Source organism: Cryptotermes secundus, unplaced genomic scaffold (assembly GCF_002891405.2).
Source record: "Cryptotermes secundus unplaced genomic scaffold, Csec_1.0 scaffold2042, whole genome shotgun sequence".
Taxonomy (NCBI): Eukaryota; Metazoa; Arthropoda; class Insecta; order Blattodea; family Kalotermitidae; genus Cryptotermes; species Cryptotermes secundus.
The window spans coordinates 23,324-46,541 of NW_019743681.1; the positions used below are offsets into that span (position 1 = coordinate 23,324).

General features: G+C 42.5%; 1 protein-coding gene across 1 annotated transcript; it reads right to left on the reverse strand.

Annotated features, from left to right (window-relative positions):
- Positions 1-4,759: 4,759 nt before the first annotated feature.
- Positions 4,760-13,366, reverse strand: LOC117283077. The gene is made up of 2 exons (XM_033755400.1): positions 13,350-13,366; positions 4,760-6,192 (listed from the first exon to the last, which is right to left on the reverse strand). The coding sequence occupies exon 2, from the start codon at positions 5,963-5,965 to the stop codon at positions 4,760-4,762; it is 1,206 nt and encodes a 401-aa protein (XP_033611291.1). The 5' UTR covers positions 5,966-6,192; positions 13,350-13,366.
- Between the last annotated feature and the right edge of the window lie 9,852 nt (positions 13,367-23,218).

The window sequence follows — 23,218 nt, forward strand, 5'->3', positions numbered from 1 at the left end:
TCTTAATGTAAAATACTAATATGAAATACGGTAAGGGTATGTGACCTCTGCTGGAGTAGTCCCCTTTTCTTATCAAGCACGAAAGATGACCACGGCGGCCATGATAAATCTGCCTCGGGCTTTTGATCTGATGGCAACAACCGATGATCCGTTTGAACTAGGCATCTGAGTTTTGGTACGAGTCAATACGGTCATGCGTTGTGACTAGAGACGCGGGGTTTGGATTTATTGAACACTCACACAACTCGTGACTACACGTTGCTTGGTAACGGCCTTCAAATGCGGACGTTCCTCTGCTTCAGCCCTCACGACCTCGCAGGCTGGCGACTATCTCACTCCAAACCCACCCACAATCTGACCGCTGGGTTCAGCTGGTAGCTCCAGGGCTGGACTGACTCACATAGCCAGCTAGAGGAGGTAACAAAGGGCCAGCAGTTCTCGCTTGCAGAGTTCACTCACACTCAGACTATATATAATTTCAAGTGCCGCAACTCGGATAGCTCAGTAGGTATAGTAACGGGCTATGGACTGAATGGCGCGTTTCTGTGACCGACAGGCACAAGAGATTTTTCTTTTCCCCACAGAGTCCGCACCGGCTCTGGGGCCCACCCAGCTGGGGGGGGGGCTCTTTCTCGGGGGGTAAAGCGGTCAGGACGTGAAGCTGACCACTCACCTCTATCTAGGGTCGAGGTCAAGAATGGTGGAGCTATATTTCCACATCCCCATACGTCTTCATGGCGCGGTATTATCATAGTATTCATCATGCAAGGTGTGTCCTTCATTGCTTGTGCACTTTGTGTTCTGTGGCTGTGGTATTTTGTGTTCTGTCTTATTGCATTACCACTGCCACTGGGTAAAAACTCATTTGCAGTTAAAATAAAAAGTAATGAAACACAGACACAATTTTACTTTTTATATTAAATAGTACTATTGGGCCGTGCCATAGCTCAAGCGGTTAGTCACTGGACCCCCACTGCGGCGGCCCGGGTTCGATCCCGGGTCTGGTCAAGTGGGATTCGTGGTGGACAAAGTGGCGCTGGGGCGGGTTTTCTCCGAGTACTTCGGTTTCCCCTGCCAATCTTCATTCCACCAAATTCTCCATCATCAAAATCACCCAGGACAGGCTACAATAGGCCAATCAGTGACCGCCGTGCCAAGTGGACCCAGTTGGACTCCACCCCCCACTAAGCGAATTAAAAAAAAAAAGTGGCATTATTGGCGCTTCCATCTAATAAATTCGTGCGTCCGTCATATTGGTATTACTGATTTCGGGAAATTAAAAATTACGAGTTTGTGGTAAACTTCAACGGCATAATAAGAGTATAAGAGTGAATGAAATCAGTCCGTCAGTTGTCGAGTCGAAATGTGCGGACAAGCAAAGAACGCACCACCCTGTTTCTAACATTCTCTAATGTTACAAGAACGTGGAAGATGTTTATCAAATAACTTTCTTTACATAAAGGCTTAACCTGTTCCACATTTTAATCATGTAGGATTGAAGTGGTTTTAAATTCTATTTTGTGCTTTTTCAGAACAGAAATGATTCCCCCTATATCGATTGCTAAGGCTGGATGGAATTCAAGACCGTTTGCAACTTCAAAGTCAAACAAAGGATTTGCATTTTCCTTCAGGCGACACGTTCAGTTGGAGACTATTCTAGAGGCTCCTGTCTCCTTAACTGAAGTCAGAGGATGCTGTGATACATCCGCTAGGAATACGTTGAGACAACATCAGTCATTAAAACCTAAGATATTGTGACAATCGTAAAAGATAAAGCTATCCCTGTAGCAGGCCGTGGAGGCCCGTAGGGTTTTGATAAATGTGGGTATCACATTTTTTAGACAATCGGCTCACAGGTGGTGGTGAGGTCTTCAGCCTTACGCGCCAGACGCCCTTTACCCACCAGGAAAATTCCTGGTGCTTATTTCTGTTAGAGGCTTAGTCGACCCCATGGCCTTAGTGCGGCTGGAAGGATTAGGTCAATTGAAAAATCCAATGACCCCAACGGGACTCGATCCCGCGACCTTCCAGCTTGTAGCATAATGCCTCAGCCAACTACGCTACCGCGTGTCCCGTGACAACGGTACGTCAGTACAAATATTATGTTCCTGGACATCAACCGTTGTCCTGCTTTATTTAAATCACCGCCCTGTTTATTTCTAAAAACACGGCGTTTCGAAGACTCAATTCTGCCTCCGTCTTCAGGTAAAACCCACTCAACCGGTCCAATCGATAGAGTTAGTCCCTATTTCTGGATCTTCTCTTTGGGGGTTAATTTTGATTTTTTAAGCAGACACTGTGTCAGATTAAATTTGTGTTCCTTAATGCATACTTCTAAATATCTGTTTGTTTCAGCGGAGATAGGGACTAGCTCTATCGATTGGGCCAAACTGAGTAGGTTTTGCCTGAAGACGGAGGCAGAATCCAGTCTCCGAGACGTTGTGTTTTAGGTAGAAACAGGGCGGTGGATAACGTCCAGAAATATCAGTTACTGCCCTATGATTCCATTAAATTTGTCCTTAATCTCTCGTTCATGTCTGCAACTCACAAATCGACTGATGCCATATCTCTGATGCACAACACTAAAGGGGGGGGGGGTCTTCAAAACGCTTTTTGTAGCAGCGAGTTATGCCGTTGGATGCGCCATAACCGCCCCAGTGACGTAGACAGAACAGACTTTGTGTAGTCTACGCGTAATAACCTTTAAATACAGAATGACTAGATGAGTTGGACACGCAGTACGCATGTAAGATATTAAAAATATCAGAAATTCTTATCTGGAATCTCGTTAGATGATTATGTGTCATGATTTTGTAATTATTTCTCTTTGTAATGCGAAGAACAGGCCTAGCGAGATGGGACTACAAATATTGCTTTGACCTTTAAGAAGAGGTGAGAAGGCGTTAGATTGCGCTGCGCAACTGAACAACATGTAGCTATGCGTTTCGTCGTTTGCGAATGTCAGGTGATATATAATGTAGCGCGTACAGCCATTGCTATGCAACGACCGCGAGATAAGCGAATATACATGGCTCTTTCTGGGCAACGGCTAGGTAAACACGTTCCCGCGACAACGGACACGAGCTGAGGAATAGAAAATCTGTGTTTTCTATGTGGTTCGTGCGGACAAATTATAAGAAATGGACAACATGAGTTGAGAAGCAGTTCTGTACGGGAATCGGTGAAGAGAGCACTTGGGCCGGAGGCAGAGGATTAGCCATTATTAGGAGCCGTTGCCTAGCAAGGACTAATGAAGACACAACACACTGGGAACACTTAATATGTGCTGCAGTGATTTGTAGAATGTGTAGATTTGTGAGAGTGCTATAGTTATTTGAAGTTAAGTCGTATAAGTGGTCAATAAATATACGTGCATTTGCCAATCCAAACCCCGTCTATAGTCACATGTACACGCGAAAATATATTTTATTGATTAGCCAAAAGTGTTTTATTTATGGTTTATTTAACAATATTATCAGTAACTAAATACTGTACAGCATCGAAATAATGGATGATGGACTGGGAAGGAGGCGGACAGAAGCGGACGTGTCTTAGTATTGGCTGAATTCGACATCAAGACGGACAGACTGAGTGACTGTCAGTTATTTCATTTGAACTCGGGCCCTCCGCCTCACACCGCAGTCTCAGCTGCACATGCAAAACATAATTCGGACACTTCCTACCCACAGGCCCACAAAAATAGTTTACACTTTCCGTTACTTACAGAGCGGTTTTGTAGTTGTGACCTACGTCATACGACCTCCAGTAGGTGTGTACCCAAATGTGATGTTGTGGACAGTGGTTTTGTTGTAGTTGAATGAACAATAGCGGTATTTTCCTGGAGAGCTCAAGGAAATTTGGTCAGGTTGGATGGTTTTCGAACCGAGATTCAAGCCGGAAACTCCTGAATATGAGCACCCGGCCGAGACACCAGTTATCCACTAAATTCTGACAGGCGCATCTGGCGAAATGAGGTTCACGGTAAGGAAAATATTGGGTAGGAAGGGGACCCTGAAATTCTGCTGTTCAGACAACACAAATCATTATACACACGGGAAAACTTTAAAAATTCTAGAAAAATCACGTGTTTTAGTGCCTACAGACGGTGTTTTGATTGGTGAATAGCTCTGTCGACCACTTACAGGTCGTAACTACAACTAAATAAAATACCACTGCCGATTTCCACACTCCACACTAAACCTTCTCAATTTATTTTCAGTAGTCCTTACGTGGTAACAACTCTTCACAATGGCTAGTTCTCTGCAATGTCTTCACTAGACGTTTCCTGGTAACGAATATCTTAGTAATGGATATTCTTAAGCTTCCGTTGCCCGCTGGTTAACAAACAACTGCTGAGCCCTCAACTGCACTGCACTTATCGCTGAACAGAAGACGGTCGGTCGAGTAATATAGCCTCGAAGAGGAACCACAGAGAACACCGCCTGCATCACCTCTTCTACTGTTGTGTGATGTTGTGGGCGCTACATAGCAACGGCTGATGTTTACAGAGCAACGGGTCTATAAGCCACAATAATTACACATCCTCTGAGGCACGTATGTTTCTACATTGACGCTAAAACCAAGTGTGAGAGAACGGCGAACATGTTTATAGAAAGAAGCGCTGAACAGAGGTAACTGTATTACCACAGAGTGGCCAAAGAAGAGCGTTAACCACAGGACGTGAGACAGAGGCCGCCATTCTAAAGTGCAAACTCCTGAAATTAATAAGAGTATAAAACTGGCAGAAGAACTGTATTGCTTATTTAAAGACTTTACAATATAACAGCTCGCCCACAAATACTACACAACTCATTACACACCCCAGTGCAAGAACACGGAATATAATTGTTAAATGATATAATGAAAACACAGTATAACCATCGTCAGTTTTTGTGATCAGATTAGGTAACTTCAGACCACTAGACCAATTTATATATCTGAAAGTTTCTTTGAAATCATTCGTTGATTTAAGTATCAATCCACTTTCCATTATGCGACGGATAACCTTGTTGAAAGGGCCAAGTAGTGGACTTCCCTTCCTGAAGTACATAGTGTAATCCAGCCTATAAATATCTTCACGCAAAGTGCAGAGTTGAGGCTCCTCACTTCCAGCAGGCACTGATAACAAAACTGCATATTCCGTGAAAACACCGAAGCTTACTGCAGCACCGCGTTGGCTGTTCAGATACTCGGTCATACAAGCGCTCCAGTTGCCACATTCCTCCTTCTGCAGACGAATCCCGCTGTGGTAGTCAGGAACGGTGAATTGCACGAGAGTATCCATTTCGTCGTTACGGAAATATACCAAGTCAGATTGATATAGCTCTTCAATGGTTCTGATCTGATCAATTATACCAGGGTTAACGAGGATGCTAGTAAAGCAGGTCTGAAATAACGTTCTTAGAACAAAACAGTACCAAACCAAACAGAGAAATACAAATCTCGTCGTGGAATTTCTGGGCATATCCGATACAGGTACCCCCATGGATACAGCCCACACATTGTAGAAACATCCGGAAACATCCCTGAAGCCTCGGCTCTCGAAATCAAACAGTTCTGAACGCTTTGATAACTGCCGCATCACCACAGCTGCTAACATAAACACGAAGAATATAGCTAACCACATGTGGGTTTTGAAAATATTTGCTACTTTCTCGCTTCTGGGCACAGGGTTACCGCAAGGAACATACCATTTGAGATACTCTTTCAGATAAGGTATTGTTGGATCCAACATATTTGCGAGAAACAGGTGCAAAGGATATCCACCGAATGCTAAGTCTGAAAATCCTTCGACCACATCATCTATTCCTTTCTTATGGGTTTCTGGAATTCTCCCAGGAGGGACTTCTCCATACAGAATGCTTAAGTTCAACGCCTCCGCTACAAGCTTGAAGTTCTCCACTTCATACCCCACATATGAATAAGTGGTGCAGTTTTCTTCATCTGTGAACTTTTCTTTTAGCATTGCGAAAGGTATGAGAGAAGGTACAGACACTCGGACTGGACATTGAAAAAAATTCTTAGGAACCTTAATCGGAAACAACAAAGCCTTATCCCGAAATCTTCCGCCACCTTCAAGGAGCCAGAGGTCGATTAAGAAAACGTCGATTTCTGAACATTTTTTGTCTTTGTAAGGGATCCAAGTGAACAATGGCAATGCTGCTATCTCTGGACGTCGGATGTTCTGCTCTTCTGAAATTAGAATGACAACATTCATAATCATGTAATATTTCCACATCATCTCTGCAATCTGCTGGGCCAGGAAACTGGAGCGTTGCGTCTGATGTCCCGAAACTACGACAAAGAAATTTGCTCTAGGATTCCATGACTGACGCTTCCAAGTTTGATTCAGCTGATCACGCAGATTCTGAACGGCGTCACCTTCAGGCCACGTGAACATGACGTAACTGTGGTGCTTCACATTTGCCTCCTCAAATTCTTGAATAATCAGAAAGTCAAGGCATGAAACTTCGATAGGCCACTTTGTATCTTCATTCATTTGTTTCAAAAATGAGTTTACCATAAGCCTGTTGTTGTGGTTTTGTGGCATTAATCGTCTGTGTGTTTTTGTTGGAAATTCGTTTTTTTGATTTGGTACCGAGATGAGCAGAGGTCATCCAGGTGTGAAGTATTTATGAACTACATTGCTAACACACGTCACTATGTGGCCCTGCACTCCAATCAGAAGGGGGTCTCTCCAGGAGCCAGCGACACGGATAATTCCAAATAATGCTAGCACCAAAGTTACCTTCATGCTCAATTAGATTTCTCCCTAAAAAGAAACAGAATTAGATACATAAGTGTATGTACTTATAAAAACTTTATCACTCACATCAAAGAATGAAGACAGACCGAGGGAGTGTGGGGACCCTCAGCGGCCGTGCCGAGTGGACCCAGCTGGACTCCACCCCCCACTAAGCGAGGGTATGTGGGAAGAGACCAGTGAGGAGAATATTTGGTCCAAAGGGATATGAAATAGTAGTTGAATAGAGAAAACTTGTAACTCCCACCAAAAATTGACAGTAAGCAAGTCAAGAGGGATGAGATTGACAGGGTATGTAGCATGCACGGAAGAGAAAACGAGTTCATACACGGATTTGGTAGAAAACACTGAAGGAAATAAGCCACTAGAGAGATATAAACATACCTAGGGTGACAAAATCAAAATGGATTTCGGAGAAGTCGGTTGGGGATTGTGGATTGGATTATCCTGGCTAATAGGGAGCTCTTGCATACATGGTAATGAACTCTGATTTTCATAAAATGACGACAATGTCTTGAATATCTGAACAAGGGGTGGAATATCAAGTAGGACAGCGCTCCAGGGACTGAGACAGCTTAGTAAGTGCAGATTTTTGTCTGGCCCAAATCAGAGTACAGACTAATGATAATACAGACCACTGTTTTATGCAGAATAGTAAATAATGCATTTAGAAAATATATGCACTGCAGCTAGTAGTAGTAGCCTTCACACTCGTCATTCCTAACGGCCAGCCAATCACAGATTATATTTTAGGCATCAGCGATACCAGTAACTTGTTAATCACTCCATTAGAAGAGATCACACTACATTAGATATACAGTGAAATTCAACACACTTCAACCATCTATGACATTACCTATTAAATGCGCGTTTTAACACGACGGCAGGACACGCAGTAAGAAACTTGTTTTCTTGATGTCAGACAGCGAGCAGCATGGAGGCATGGTATATCGCTTCTAATTACATGAAATGGATGTACGCGTGAAACTGTACAACACACATTAAAATCAATAACAGACTTTCAAAATAAAACTTGTTCAAATGAAATTTTAATAAGCTCACTTTCTAGATTATGTACACTCATATTAAGTTTCAGAAGGCTGGCACTGAGCTATGACCGAGACGTTTCGTGAGGGAAATGGGCTCTTGTGCACCGAGAAACGGGGAATTCCAATTTACAAAGTCAAAATACAAACCTACGAGTAGATCGATAATAACGCATCAGACAAATGCCGGTAAATAGAGGAGCAATATTCTAATAAAAGAGGATCCTACTTGTTCACTTAAGAGATGTAATATTTTTAATGGTTTAATATACCACTAAACAAGCCGCTTGGCATGAAGACTATCAGGCCTGCCAATATAATATCGTGACAAATATGATCACTGCTGGGTAACGGTTCCGTTAGTACATTCCTGGTGTAATGAATAGAAGCGGAATTAACACATGTTTTTACGGTCTAGTGGTCAGAGTTCCTGCCTACAGATCCAGAGGCCCCGGGTTCGATTCCCGGCGCTACTAGATTTTCGGAGTAGTGGGTCTGGAATGGGTCCATTCAGCCTCGTGAGGACAATTGAGGGACTATTTCAAGAAAATAGAGGATCTGGTCTAGAAAATCGAGATTCGGCCGTGGGGATCCGATGCGCTGACCATGCGAAACCCTCTATCCGCTATAGCTGGCACTAATTTCGCCGACAAGCGGCGGTGGCTCAGTCGGTATAGTTCGCTTGCAGACTACAGGCCACGGAGATGTTTTTATTTTCTGTTCCGAAGGTAGATCCCTACAGACCAGTTCAGTACAAGGTGCGTTTCAGTAACAACAGACATTTCCATGGTTACCGCTACATTATACTCGTACAAAGAGCCGTCCAGAAAGGAACCGTTTATTCGCAAGAGAATTCACAAGTTGAGAGTTCGGCTGTGGAGTGCTGACTAGGGGACACCGGAAGCTGAAGAAGTGACCGATCCGTAAATCAGAACCAAGTCAGTCACAGCAGAAGAGAAGACACTCGTAGTCCAGTGTTCGGCTGTGGAGTGCTGACCAGCGGACACCGGAAGCTGAAGAAGTGACCGCTCCGTAAATCAGAACCAAGTCAGTCACGCAGAAGAGAAGACACTCGTAGTCCAGTGAGGATTGGGGCGAGTCTTAGGCAGTCACTGATTGTGAGCTGTTATAATTGGTTGTAAATGTAAAGAAGTGCCAGTAAATCCAATCATCCAATCCAGAACCTGTTATAATTCGTCACGCAAACCCCCCGTACGTGACAATAAATCTGTCTTCAGTCTTCATGGTTTATTGCTGTGTGTATCTGTGTTTGTTATCCTTACTTGCACATTAGCATTTTCACCTTCTTCTATAGGTGGCAGCTCTGTGTTCGAAACTGCGCCATCTGTGGGATGTGAACACCAGTTCACTGTCTCAACGTCGAAAGATTTACTGTCGAATTCCATTCACGAAGCTATCTTCTGATATAAACCTAGTTTAGACCGATATCGTGGCCTACTAAAATAACATAGCAATAAACCTTTGTGTTCCATAAATGGATTGAAATGTGTAGAGCAGCTAAGTCACTGCCAGCTTCTTTAGAAGGTCTCTGTTCCTCAGATGGTTACACTTCTGAAGACCATTGTTCCTTCTTCTTGTTTGCCTCCTCCACCTATTCAAGGATCAAGCCGATGGCCTGTTCCAGCTTCTATGAATTCCATCTTCTACATGGTCTCCCAGAATATCTTCTTCGAGAACAATTACGGAATCAACAAACGAATGAAACATATTGTCACATGTATTCGTGCCTATAGACGGGGTATGGACTGGCGAGTAGACTTATTATCACCTTATACAATCAATACGTATTTACAAGCAATACAGCGCTATCGCTGATTTACGCAATTTGCAGTTCATCGTTACACACGCACTAGGATTCTCACTCTTCACTAGCAGCATCCTGGCAACGGATTTATAGCACTCTCACTGTGGCTAAATCTTCTAATCACACACTAAGTCTTCATAGGTTGACTTCTAATTCTTCTTCAACTACTACCTTCTCGTGGCTGTCTCCTACTGACAACTGACTGCGGCACGGACAGCGCAGCACAGAAAACACATGTCACGTGTCAGAATGCGTGCCTGTTGGCCCGCTGCCCAGCACTGAGCATGGAGCGGATAATGTAGAAAACAGTCTTCTGTTGTCAGAATGAGTGTCTATTGTCCCGTTGCTGAGCATCGGGCATAGCGCGGACAACACAGAAAAATTTCCTCCAATACCGCTTTTATTGTCGCGTGCGCATATTTCTAGCGTTACGTAGAAATTGGTCTTACTTACTTACTTACTCATGAAGCTGAGCCCTTCTGGAGGAGCTGCAAATTCTGCAGCTACTCAAGAATTTTCCAACATTTTATGAAACCCTAAGGTTCATCACCATGTTCACAAGAGCCCTCCACTGGTCCCTATCCTGAGCCAGATCAATCCAATCAATAACATCCCATCCTGTCTCTCTAAGATCCATTTTAATATTGTCCACCCACCTACGCCTTGGTCTTCCCAGTGGTCTCTTTCCTTCTGGCTTTCCCACCAATATCCTATATGCATTCTTCGTCACCCCCATTCGTGCTACATGCCCTGCCCACCTCACTCTCCTTGACTTGATCATTCTAATTATACTTGGAGAAGAGCACAAGTTATGAAGAAATGGGTCTACATAACACAATATGAATTCTCATACATCTGAGAAAAGCTAAGAGATACAAGGTTATGAAGCGGTGAGTGTCAAGACTGGGCCAACGTTTCCGTTACTCTGTGTAGGTATGAGGTTCCTATATGAAATTACACGGCACATCCCAGAAGAGCGAGAGCTAGCAGGCCTATGCATAAACACGTGCATACACTCTCCAAACGAAGTAATTAAGGATAGCAAAAGATGTGCTTAGGACGTGTCACGGGTCAGGAGGTTAGATGCTGGTTTTTCAACGGGGAGGGCCGGGTTCAATCCCGAATTACTTCGTATGAGAGTCGTAAGGAACAAAGCGGTACTGCAACTTTCTTCTGCTTTCCTTTCTGATCATCATTTAAACATTGTTCCGTACCAACGTTTTCTGGGTTTTGCGATGGCCTTCACCAGGCAACGCATTGTCACGTCTACGCTCTATAAGTCGGGTGCTCATATCTGACCCGGCGCCTGACTGGCCAGAGAACAAGGAAGTTAAGTTTCTACTTGATAGGCGCAAAGAACGTGGATATCATATTGTGGCATACAGACCCGTTGCTAGGCAACGACAGCGAAACAAAGAGAAAAGAGGCGTTGCTAGGAAGCAGATTCTTAACAAGCAACAATTGAACTACAATAATGAGCAACGGTGTTTTCTGTGCGGTCTGTGCCGAGATGTTATAAATGAGACAGATTTGAAGCTGTGGTGGCGGCCCGGGTTCGATTCCGGGTCTGGTCAAGTGGGATTTGTGGTGGACAAATTGGAGTTGGGGCGGGTTTTCTCCGAGTATTTCGGTTTCCCCTGCCAATCTTCATTCCACCAAATTCTCCAACATAATAATCACCCGGGGCAGGCTACAATAGGCCAATCATTGGCCGCAGTGCCGAGTGGACCCAGCTGGACTCTACCCCCCACTAAGCGAAAGAGAATGTCTGTGAAGAGAAGACTAGAAGGTTGATGTGAGATGGCCGCCAGCCTGGAAATTAGTCAGTTGAAGCAATCAGTCAGTTATAAGGGAGCCAGTGAAGATGTGAGTTGGTCGGCGTAGTTGAAGAATCCCCACTTTTAGAATCCGTTACCAGGAAATGTCTAGTGAAGACAGAGAACACTTTATGTGCGCTGTAGTTAAGTGATATTTGGAGTGTGTAATTCAGTGAGACTGTTGCAGCTACTGTATTAAAATTCTTTACCAGGTAACGACTAGTGAAAGCAGACTAGTTAGTTATTTAGTTAGTTATTTAGAGAGGGTGGGTTTCCCCATGCACCGCGACCAGTTTGATCTATTGTTCTTCCCTCTATGATATTCTACCAGTCTCTATACCCTACCGATAAATGGTGCGAACAATCAGTCCCGCCGAGCAAGCGAGTTCGGCCACTTGCTTAGCGGTATCTATAATGCTTCCCCCATCTATCAGAGGCCTTAGAGACTATTGTTGAGCGGGAAACGTCCTGGAATTTGGCTCAGTGATCCCCTTTAAGGATATGAGGTTCTTTTACGTGCCGTAAAGTTATGACACGGGACACACATCTTAAAGTCCCTCCCGGAGGACTTGTTCCCTGAATTTTTCCACCCTTAAAAATTCGACGACCTCCGCCGGGTATTGGAACCCGCGTACCACGAGTCATGAGGTGGGAACGTTACCTCTAGACTACGGAGGCCGCTGAAAGCAGACTAAAAACACAGCGTGTGATTTGTAAAGTGTGGAAATTAGCGATAGTTAGGTGTAGTTTGATTTGTTTCATTCTGGTCCGTCACACTAACAATATTATAAAAGAAAACAACTCCTTCCAGTGTGACTGCTGAAGTTTTTACTACTTCAGTTCTTAGCACCCTTACATGTTTCGGTCCCTATAGACCATCATCAGAGGGACATCGATACTCTGTGGAAACCACTATTACAGTGGGTGTTTTGAGTGTTAAAATACATACACATACAAAGTTTGTAATGCACAATATATACAAAGTCTAAAGTTTTCACAACTACAGCGGCCGTCCTGGAATATTACATTTTTTTTAACTTTTGTTATTTAAATTAAAATTTATAAACCAAGTACAGTATAAATTTTAACTCAAACAACAAAAGTTTTTTTTTTAAACTTTAATATACCAAGACGGCCGCTGTAGTTGTGAAAACCTTGGACTTTGTATATATTGTGCATTACAAACTTTGTATGTGTATATATTGTAACATTCAGAACACCCACTGTAATAGTGGTTTCCACAGAGTATCGATGTCCCTCTGATGATGGTCTATAGGGACCGAAACATGTAAGGGTGTTAAGAACTGAAGTAGTAAAAGCTTCAGCAGTCACACTGGACGGAGTTGTTTTATCCTTTATAGTATTATAGTTATTTGTAGCTACGACCTGTAAGTGGTCAATAAATACAATGTCAAATCCAAAACCCTTTCGAGAATCAATCTAACACGTGACAATATTAAAAATTCGGTGATGTTACAAATGTTATTAATGGCAAAGTAAAAGCAAGAGACGGTAGGCAGCTGCCTAAATAAACAGTAGTGATAGCAACTATTGTTGACGATCGTAACAATAGTAAATATAATAATAATAATAATAATAATAATAATAATAATAATAATAATAATAATAATATAAATAAGAATAATTTCTGGGAAATATTGATCGCCTGTTTTCTTATGGCAGAAAACGGATTGCATAGAAAACGACGCTACAGTAATTCTTATATTGTTATATGTATATTCGTTGCACATTAACCGAGCTATTTCCTAGCTACAATAGGAGGTCTACACAGACGAATAAACAAGGTGATATCATAAGCCCCTTTCTATTTTTCAAAATAAGGAAAGTATGCTAATAATAATAATAACAATTGGTTTACAGCCCTGCGAAAGACTTACCGCCCAAGTTTATGACACTGCGCTTGACATGTGCCTATGTCATGCTAGTCTTCAATCAGTGATCCTTCAGAAATGTCCTGAAGTACGACAAGCTCATCAGCAAGTCACTAACAGCACCTGAAATGATGCATTGTGGGCCGCGGAATAATGACATATGGAAGTAATACATAAAACATTAGTGAATGTTAGGTTGACGACAAAGGGAATTCACGCATGCGCATACAGATTGCTTTGACCTCTTTTCAAATCTCACAACGTCGCAATTTATATTCAAACAACAAATACACCTCGGGGTATTGACATTTACCTCAGAATTGTGCAGTTTTTTTTTTTAATCTGGCTCCTGCGAGGATACATATCTCTCGGTTCAGAAGACAGAACTAACGCAGAGTCCTTCCTGAGATGGCCTGGTTCTTTGGCTGGTCAAGAAATTTCCCATATTTCATTACTTTCCCCACAGTAACTCGCCATTGGTTGTCCGGTACATAAGCTGATACTGTTTCTTTAAATTTCATTTTAATAACTTCAAATAGGTTTTGTACGAGGCATTTTGTGCTCTGGATTTGCGACCAATACATTGTAGTCCTGTGGCCGGCCACGGTAGCCGAGCGGTCTAAGCCATGAACTGTCTTCGCTCGCTCGGAAGCCGGGATCATGGGTTCGAATCCCACACAAAGCATGGATGTTTAGTGTATGTATGTGTTTATTCTGTGTTTGTGTTGTCCTGTGTTTAGGTATCGACCTTGCGACGAGCTGATCACTCACCCAAGGAGTCCTACCCTCTGTGGAAAATGATTACGAACTGAATAAGAGGCCTGGGCCCTGAATGAGCTGGAAGAGCCATTGAAAAAGAAAGACCCTTAAACTGCTGTGATCGCTCTCCATTAAATGCTTTTATCTTTTACAGCTACGAGTACAATGATAGCAGTTGGTGAGTAGCAGAAAATGTGCCATTCTCCAGCCAAATGATTTACATATACACGTAACATGTTACTGAAGTGACGTGGACAATAGTGACGCCTTTCAAAATGTGTGGGTTCAGTGAATCTGCCGAAGGCTCCATCTACCATTTCAGCACGTTCTCCGCATGGCGGCGTTATCGGCTACATACGTTCTTATTGGGGTTCATACCGGTTAAATTGCTAAAGCAGTCTTCGAAACGCGCAACACAAGTCTTGCCTGCCAAGTAGGAATAACAGTTGCCGTTGGTGTGGTTCTTTAGGACCAGTTTTATAGGTCTGAACGGTAAAACTCTTGGGCGATGTGTTTATATCAGGTCACAATACAAATGTTACATTTGTTACAGTCAACAAACACAAAACGTTTTGCTCGGCTGCCATGCCTTCCGAAACACAGACACCCTTATGGGAGAGCAACTGGAAGACACATTAATAGATCCGACAGTAATCACAAATCCGATCTTGCGAAAATTGGTTTTGAAGGCGTGAAATAAATTTCACTGATACAGGATCTGAAGTTTTCACCTCAGTAATCGTTTTAGGATGTGAAGTCTCGTAGATAAACACCAACGTTTCCGAGGAATATTCTACCTCCATCTTCAGGTAATTCGACTCCTAAAATGGAGGTAGCATGCTCCTCTGAAATGTTTGTATCCACTTACGTGAATAGTTGATCTTGAAGATTGAAGCAAAGTGTTTCTCGTGTTCAGAGTTGGTTGTTTCGATCTGCTGATCAGATTAATACAGATGAATCTTTTTTTATTGCTAGTGGGATGGGACTGAGTCCATTGTACTGCGGCCACTTCTGACCACTTGTACCAGCCCCAGATGATAGGTGAGGGTGATTGTGGAGCAATTGGTGGAATGAAGATTGGCAGGGGAACCGAAGTACTCGGAGAAAACCTGCCCCAGCGCCACTTTGTCCACCACAAATCCCACTTGACCAGACCAGGGATCGAACCCGGTTAATTGTAAAATCCTATGATCTCATCAGGAATGGAACCCGCGACCTTCCTGCTTGTAGCATAGTGCCTCAGGAAACTGCACTACCGCGTGCCCCAAAGGAAAGAAAAGTACACGGATAAAACTGGGGAGAAGTAAGAACTGCAAATAATTCCGGGAAAAATTTTAAAGGAATAGCTTGTTAACAGATGATGGAAGGTGTACTTGTGAAAATAAATCTAGGATTGCCATGGAAAAAGCTGCACTTAGCAAGAAGAAGAATCTTTTTACCAGCAAATTGGACTTAAATTTGAGGAAGAAACTAGTGAAATGCTACATATGGAGCATAGCTTTGTATGGGGCTGAAACTTGGACACTTAGGGCAGTAGATCAGAAACATCTGGAAAGTTTCGAAATGTGGTGTTGGAGAAGGATGGAGAAGATCAGTTGGACCGATTATGTGAGAAATGAAGAAGTGTTAATTAGAGTCAGTGAGCAGAGGAATATCCTACACGAAATAAGNAAACTTTTTGGAAGAGACTGTAGACCTGTCGTCTTGACAGATTACTGATGAATGAAGGTGAAAGAGACTGAGAAATCCAGGCTTTGTTTTATTTTCCTGTTGAAACCCGGAGTTGAATTCATTCTCCGATGCCCCCTCCCTCCAAAACAAATGTTACTTGTTGCGAAGTAGCGTCTACGTCCACAGTTCAATTCATTATCTAATTATAAAATAGTTTACATATAAAAGCGTGTCTTGTGTAGGAGTCCATTCTTACCTGACTTCAAGCAGCTGTTTCTCCGTTAATTATTTTAGTCACACGGTGACAGGCCTTCAAGTTGTAGACGATTTGTAAGTTGTTTCACTTCTTTATTACAACCTGGCCAACAATCATTTGTTGTGAGCGAGGTGCTTGTTCCGTCATGCCCCGCGGCGCCCGTTCAAACAAATTAGCTTCACACTTTAGAGTCCAGTCCGACATGCTTATTTACACACCGCCGCCTGTAATTAGGCCACCGGCAACATGTTGCATGAGCCGTGTTCTGAAACTCGTCTGGTCCCGCTGTCTAAAACAAGGAACTATTATTATCTACGGAGCACGTTTAAAAATCTACACAATTCTTTTAGTACAAACTGGTTCCACAACGATGGAGCATTACCTTTTGTTTCTTATCAGTACTTAAAAAGAACAAAATTGTTAATTAAGCCTACCCAAATCAAACGAATACAGACCGACACAATTCCAAGTCTACTTTATACATACCAACCACACCGGAACACAGCCACTCTGCTTACAGGAACCCGGCTATCTTGGTCTCAAAGTGAGGCGTGATGAATCGAATTGCCTCGAAAACTTGTATGGCCTTCAGTCTATATAAAGGGTTTTATATTAAGTGGACGTCCAACGCAAGTCTTTCTGCATGCTAATAAAATATGTCAACCATAAAAAGGTAAAGCTATCCATGTAACAGGCCTTGAAGGCCCATAGGTTTGTGAGACGTTGAGGCTCCCACATTTTCTAGACAGTCGGCTCACAGATGGCGGTAAGGTAGTCAGACTTACGCGCCGGTCGCCCTTTATCCCCCCCCCCCAAGAAGATTCCTGGTACTAATTTCTATTAGAGGTTGTGTCGACCCCAGGGCCAGAGTGTGGCTGAAAGGTTTAGGTAAATTTAAAATTTCCACTTCATCGGGGCTTGAAACCGTGACCTTCCGGCTTGTGCCGGAAGTAGTCTCTTCAAGTAAAAATGAAAGAAAATACAGAACCGGAAATTGTCTAAGATAATTAGTACGAACATGTGACAGTTACTAAAAGAAATATTTGTCAGCAACTAATATCGGAAGTCAGTCTCTCTTCCTGAAGTCAGTAAGATTAAAAAGAAAGTTACAGCTGTAATCTCAGCGAAATTACATATTTGAAGCAAAATTTTCCAGTGAAAACTGGATTACAGTTGTAAAAACTTCTGTTATTTTAATCGCTTGGAATTTGTCTGCCCACATATCTTCACACAATGAATGAAAGTATTCTAAAATCTATAGCGAAAATTTATACGCACAGAATTTATACAAGTATTCTCCAAATAAGTAAACTTTCACAGTCGTAATGTGAGCTTTTTCCATGGGAAAAGCGAAAGTCAAGCAGCCAACCAAAATTAGGGAAACTTAGAATATTGATAATAAGTAGCAACGTTCATTAATATTCAGTATTTGATTGAGAAGATAACAGATCATAAATTTATTAAAGGGTAATATTACTCTTCTATTACAACAATTTTGCGCTTATGTTTTGGGTAAGGAAATGCAACTCTCCCATCAAAATATGCAAATGGGAGAACAAGTGCTGGCTTTGCAAGTACATACAGTGGTATCCATCATTCAGATATTGGAAAGAGATATTTGTTTTGGGAGAGTTATTTTTATTGGATGAAACCCAAAATAATACTCTATTCTTCACTGTAGAGGTCAGAAAATTGTTGAAAGATAATTTGCAACTTTTGGATATCAGTGAACACGTCTTAAGATTGTATAGTGATGAAGTTTATGTAGTTGTTACCTGCCCGACACGAAGTTGGATGCAAAATAAAAGTCAGTTTTACTCATTAGCATAAAATATAATTCACTCTGTCAGTCGCTTTATCGAGCAGGGGAGCATCTGAGAAGCTGATAGTCATTTCTCCGTTTTTGTGGAGCGCAAATGTCAGGTCTAGTCATCTTGTCCGAGCAGTCTCCACTGGATCCCACTTTGGGCCATTTGATTCCTGTGCTCTGTTTCTTGAAATCCATTTCAATATTATCCTTGTCGAGGTCTCATTAGTCGTCCCTCTTTGGGCCATGACACACGGAGCGGTTTTCGCCGACTCGGCGCGTAGTTCTGTTGCATCAGACGGGATAAAACAGACGAGGCGGTGCTCGCCGACAGGCGGCAGATTTGCCGACTCGGCCTGTCATCTGCAGGCGGTGCAGCGAGCGGTTTGAAGACTTGCTCCATAGATTGAATACATTCTCAGCAGTTTCTGACGCGGCCGCCGAGTCGGCGTACAGCCTCGTGTGTCTCGTCAGAAGGCTGCGGCCGACTCGGCACAGCCGCTCCGTATTCAGGTGCTCTGACTGGGCATCGCTCCATCTTGCCAGCTCTGTCCGTCTGTTCTGTGCATATGTAAGAACCTCAGTGGATTACTCTCCTCATGCGCAGAAGAAGCAACACAGAACATGTCCTCCGTCAATACACGCGTTTCATCTCCCAAAGTGGCTCTTTCTAAGTGGAACTTCATTTCTCCGAGGAGCAGAATTAGCCAATGACACGTAATGTTTCAGAGTTAAAATTGACCTAATTTTCGTAAAAGATATACGTAAAATTTCTTGTACTTTTCGTTCATTAGCAAATCGGCAATTCGTTTTTAGGCAAAACAATACTTGCGAGTTTTTAGTAGTTTGTACATTTGCAGAAAACAAGTTTAATTTACGTCATGTGCTTCTAGAAAGCGGTCATTACAGACGATATGTGTAAGCCTTTATTGCTGATGGTAGGTAAGGGCTGAAGTGTGAATTTATTACGGAGGATGTAAGTTGATTAATTCTTTTGTACTGATTGAGATTAAATTGTTCTTAACTTAATGCAAATGTGAAGTAAGTCTTAATAGAATTAGGAAGAGAAAAATAATGAATAATATTTTTTGCATAAGTCAATATTGACAAAATTTGAATTCAGCCCTTCTTCCCAAGCACTAAACTTACATAAACGTCACAAACTCACACTCTGAGTCTACGAGTTATGGTGTGGTTTGTCGGTTATCAGGACTTATATTTCCCTAATATTTTGGGAACTGAAATGCTCCACGATCGGTTCCTTCTGTATTTTTACGTAACATTAATAATCACATTCACATTACATTCGAAGTTACGTAATCTTTGTATCATTGAATAACTTGAGCATTAGCACTTTATATATTCAGAAAAACCTTCTTTAAAAGTAATGATCGTGATATAAATCTTTTAGAGGTTCTAATGAGTACACGGTCATTGCGGTAATCAAACTAAGGACTATAAGCTGCGCTAGGCATGTAGTACGGATAGCAAAGACGATTAATGAATACGGAAATTCGGTTGGTAAACATAAGAATAATTTCTGAGTCCTAGGACAATACGAGGTGAAAATTTATCTTAAGGATATATCGTGAGCCATTCTGTACTGGATTCAACTGGCTCATGATATGCGCCAAGACATATTTTCTGTACAGAGTGATGAATCGCTGAGCTGCAATAAGAGCGGGAATTTCTTGACAACATGAAGGCCTGTCAACTTCTCAAGGTGGATTTTGCTACGTTTAGTTAATTTGTTTAGTTAGTTAGTTCTGGCTATTCCACAGTGTACAACGGACGACTATACACATTGCTGCTTTCCAGGAAAGACGCCAACGCGACTAGTGACGGTCGACTATACAGAGTGTTACACGACTTTAGGGCATAACTGCAGGAGGTGATTTCCTAGGTCTTTGTGATCAAAAAAGTTCATATAAACATGTGTCCGATTTTGGACGGTTACCGAGTTATGACCGGTTTTCATTCCCGTACACGCCCTCGTATGAACCGCGTCTGTCAGCTGGAGGGTCGCTATTTTTAGCCGGCTACAGACAGAGCGTTCTCGTTATCTCGATACTTGAGAGATACCTAAGGCGTGGTTGGTTGGTATGTCCGGCGCGGTTCACAACCGAGCGGCAGCCTGTGTTGCGGCCAGCGGTGGCATTTTCGAAAATCACCTTTAAGCACCAATAAATTCAAATTAAATGCAATTTCACGAAGTTAACTTTACATTCATACTTTAAATGTATCATGTATTATGCTGGTTTATTATTTTGTTCCGTTTATTGTCAGTAATCGTTACCTTCTATTCTGAGTTTAAAACGGTCATAACTCCGTAACCGTCCAAAATCGGATACATGTTTATATGAACTTTTTTTGATCACAAAGACCTAGGAAATCACATCCTGCAGTTATGCCCTAAAGTCGTGAAGCACCCTGTATACCGAAAGCATGAAGTTAAGGTGACAAGGCTCTGCCGAGTTGCAGGTTCTAGCCACAAAGACAAATATCACTCCGTAGGTTCAACAGGCTTCTTTGTCCTTTCGGAAATAGAAAAGCCGTTAAACACGTGAGCCAATATCACTCCGTAGGTCCAACAGGCTTCTTGTCCTTTCGGAAATAGAAAAGCCATTAAACACGTGAGCCCTTGTGTCATCGCCAGCGTAATGACTGGGAGCGGGAAATTTGGAGACGAAATTCGTGGAAAAAAAACAACCTCTTATTCTTTTACACTGTCTTTTCTGTGTGCCGATGAGTTCATAGGCTCGGAAATCTGCACAGAGCATTGTCTCCTGTGCCACCACTTCCGGTGACGTAATAAGTGGGAGTGGGGATGTCAGTGTTGGTTGTACTCCAGCCGTACTCGTCCTGGTCACTTAAGACTCTTCCAGCAGGACATTTCAGTTTTATAAAGAACTATAACCCGCAGGATAATGATTTCTGATCAAATAACACATACTTATTGATGGTGCCCCTGCCTCAAACCTGAACCAATTGAAAAATCAATGTAAAGGCGCGTCCACATTACTTGTGCTCGTGTGACTCGCTATGCTCGCGAGTAATGTGGATTATATGACAAGTCACGAGACAAGCAAATTTTAGATTTTTAATTTAAGAACTATAGCCAATAAATTAAAATACGACTACAGCCTATACACACTACGAGTAAATGTACAGATCCTCACGCGCCGAAGCCTGGCGAGCAACTGAAGTAGTGTGGACGAAGATTTACGAGCACAAGTAAAAGCCAGACGAGTCTCCCGACGAGCACGAGCACGAGTAATGTGGATGCGTCTTTATGTGAACATCTAGAGGCATTAAACTATAAATTTTCCTGACGCCTGTGAAGCTTAGTCTCTCACTGTGAAGTCAGAACATAGGCTATGTTTCAGAACTGATTAATGAGGAAAACAGATGGAGTTAAGAACGAGAGGGCAAAAGAGAATTGAAGAAAATTACACAGTGAAGAGTTTCAGGATTCGGGAATATTCTTTAATTAACACTGTTTTTCTTTTCTTTGGCTCTACAGCCCCAATTTGGGTCTTGGCCTACCTCCATGAAACTCTCCATTTTATTTCGGTTTACTAGATCTTAAGGCGCGTCCACATAACTCGTGCTCGTGCTCGCCAGGCTTGTGCTCGTCGGGAGACTCGTCTGGCTTTTACTTGTGCTCGTAAATCTTCGTCCACACTACTTCAGTTGCTCGCCAGGCTTCGGCGCGTGAGAATCCGTATATTTACTCGCAGTGTGTATAGGCTGTAGTCGTATTTTAATTTATTGGCTACAGTTTCTAAATTAAAAATGTTAAATTTGTTTGTCTCGTGACTTGTCATATCGTCCACATCACTCGCGAGCATAGCGAGTCATACGAGCACGAGTAATGTGGACGCGCCTTTAGACATTCGGTAGAACTCCTTGGGCGGGTGATCAGCTCGTCGCAAGGCCTCTACCTGTACACAAACACAAAAAAGCACATAAACAAACACTAAACAGCCGTGCCTTGGGTGGGATTCGAACCCACGATTCCGGCTTCCGAGCGACTGAAGACAGTGCATGCCTTAGACCGCTAGGCTAATGTGGCCGACAATTAACACTGTTGCGATATTAAAGCCAAGGTTGATATAAGTGATATCGTATGAGGAGATAAGAAATGAATGCATTATTTTAGCGAAGAGCCCAAAGAAGGACAGACTGCTTCAGAGAACTATGAGTTCATGAGGAGGAAACGGAGTGCTACTTCTAGAGCAGTCTCTGAAGGGTTCAAATGGCTAAGGATGAGATTAAATTATGGACTTTCATGAGCAAGTTTTGAATATTTGAATTAGAAAAGAGCATGGAATTTATTGGCCAGCTGTGATACTACCAGCTTCTTAAGAAGGACTCTATATCATCTCTCAGCTATCGTATCTCTATGTTAGGGGGTGTGTCTGTTTGTTTGTTTTTACACATCTTTATTCCATTGAATTTTTCTGACTAAATTCATCATGGTGGCCAAGAAACCCTCTGGGGATGTTTTACACATTAAAAACACCCCAGAAAACAGTCCTTTGTTCACTGCTCGAGAATTATCGATCCTAGCGTAAAGGTGAATCTGTCTCTCTGCTTAATTAATTAATTAATCATTATGCCATGAAGACGTACAGAGGGGTGACGGTATTTCTGAGGACATGTTTTCTAATACAATATTTATATTAAGATCTAAATGTTTGTGACGATAGTAAATTGCTACAAGTATTATGTTTTTGGACATTATCCATCGTCTTGTCTATTTTTAAGAAATCGTCCTGTTTCTATTTCAAAACACGACGTTTCGGAGACTGGATTCTGTTCCCGTCCTCAGGTAAAACCTACTCAGTTGGGTCCAGTAGACAGAGCTAGCCACTATCTCGTATAGGGGCTTTTTATTGCTAGTGGGGTTGGACTAAGTCCCTTGTACTGCGGCCACTTCTGGTCTATTGTACCAGCCCCAGATGATAGATGAGGGTGATTGTGGAGCAATTGGTGGAATGAAGATTGGCAGGGGAACCGAAGTACTCGGAGAAAACCTGTCCCAGCGCCACTTTGTCCACCACAAATCCCACTTGACCAGGCCCGGGATCGAACCCGTCCTATAGTGGCTAGCTCTATCCATTGGACCTAACTGAGTGGGTTTTACCTGAGGACGGAGACAAATCCAGTCTCCGAAACGTTGCGTTTTGAAATAGAAACAGGACGGTTTTTTAAAAATAGACAAGAAGATGGATAATGTCCAAGAACATAGTACTTGTAATATTTCTATTATTTTCGTGGTTAAATTCCAACCTGTTTCATGCTAGTTAAGATAAAAACCGCGCATATTAATAAGGGTGCCGCATGTTGGGACTACGGCTCGATTACATTACTGGAACT

Bases quoted from the DNA above. Each gene is read 5' to 3' on its own strand.
- LOC117283077 (XM_033755400.1), bottom strand. From the start codon at position 5,965: ATGCTAAAAGAAAAGTTCACAGATGAAGAAAACTGCACCACTTATTCA.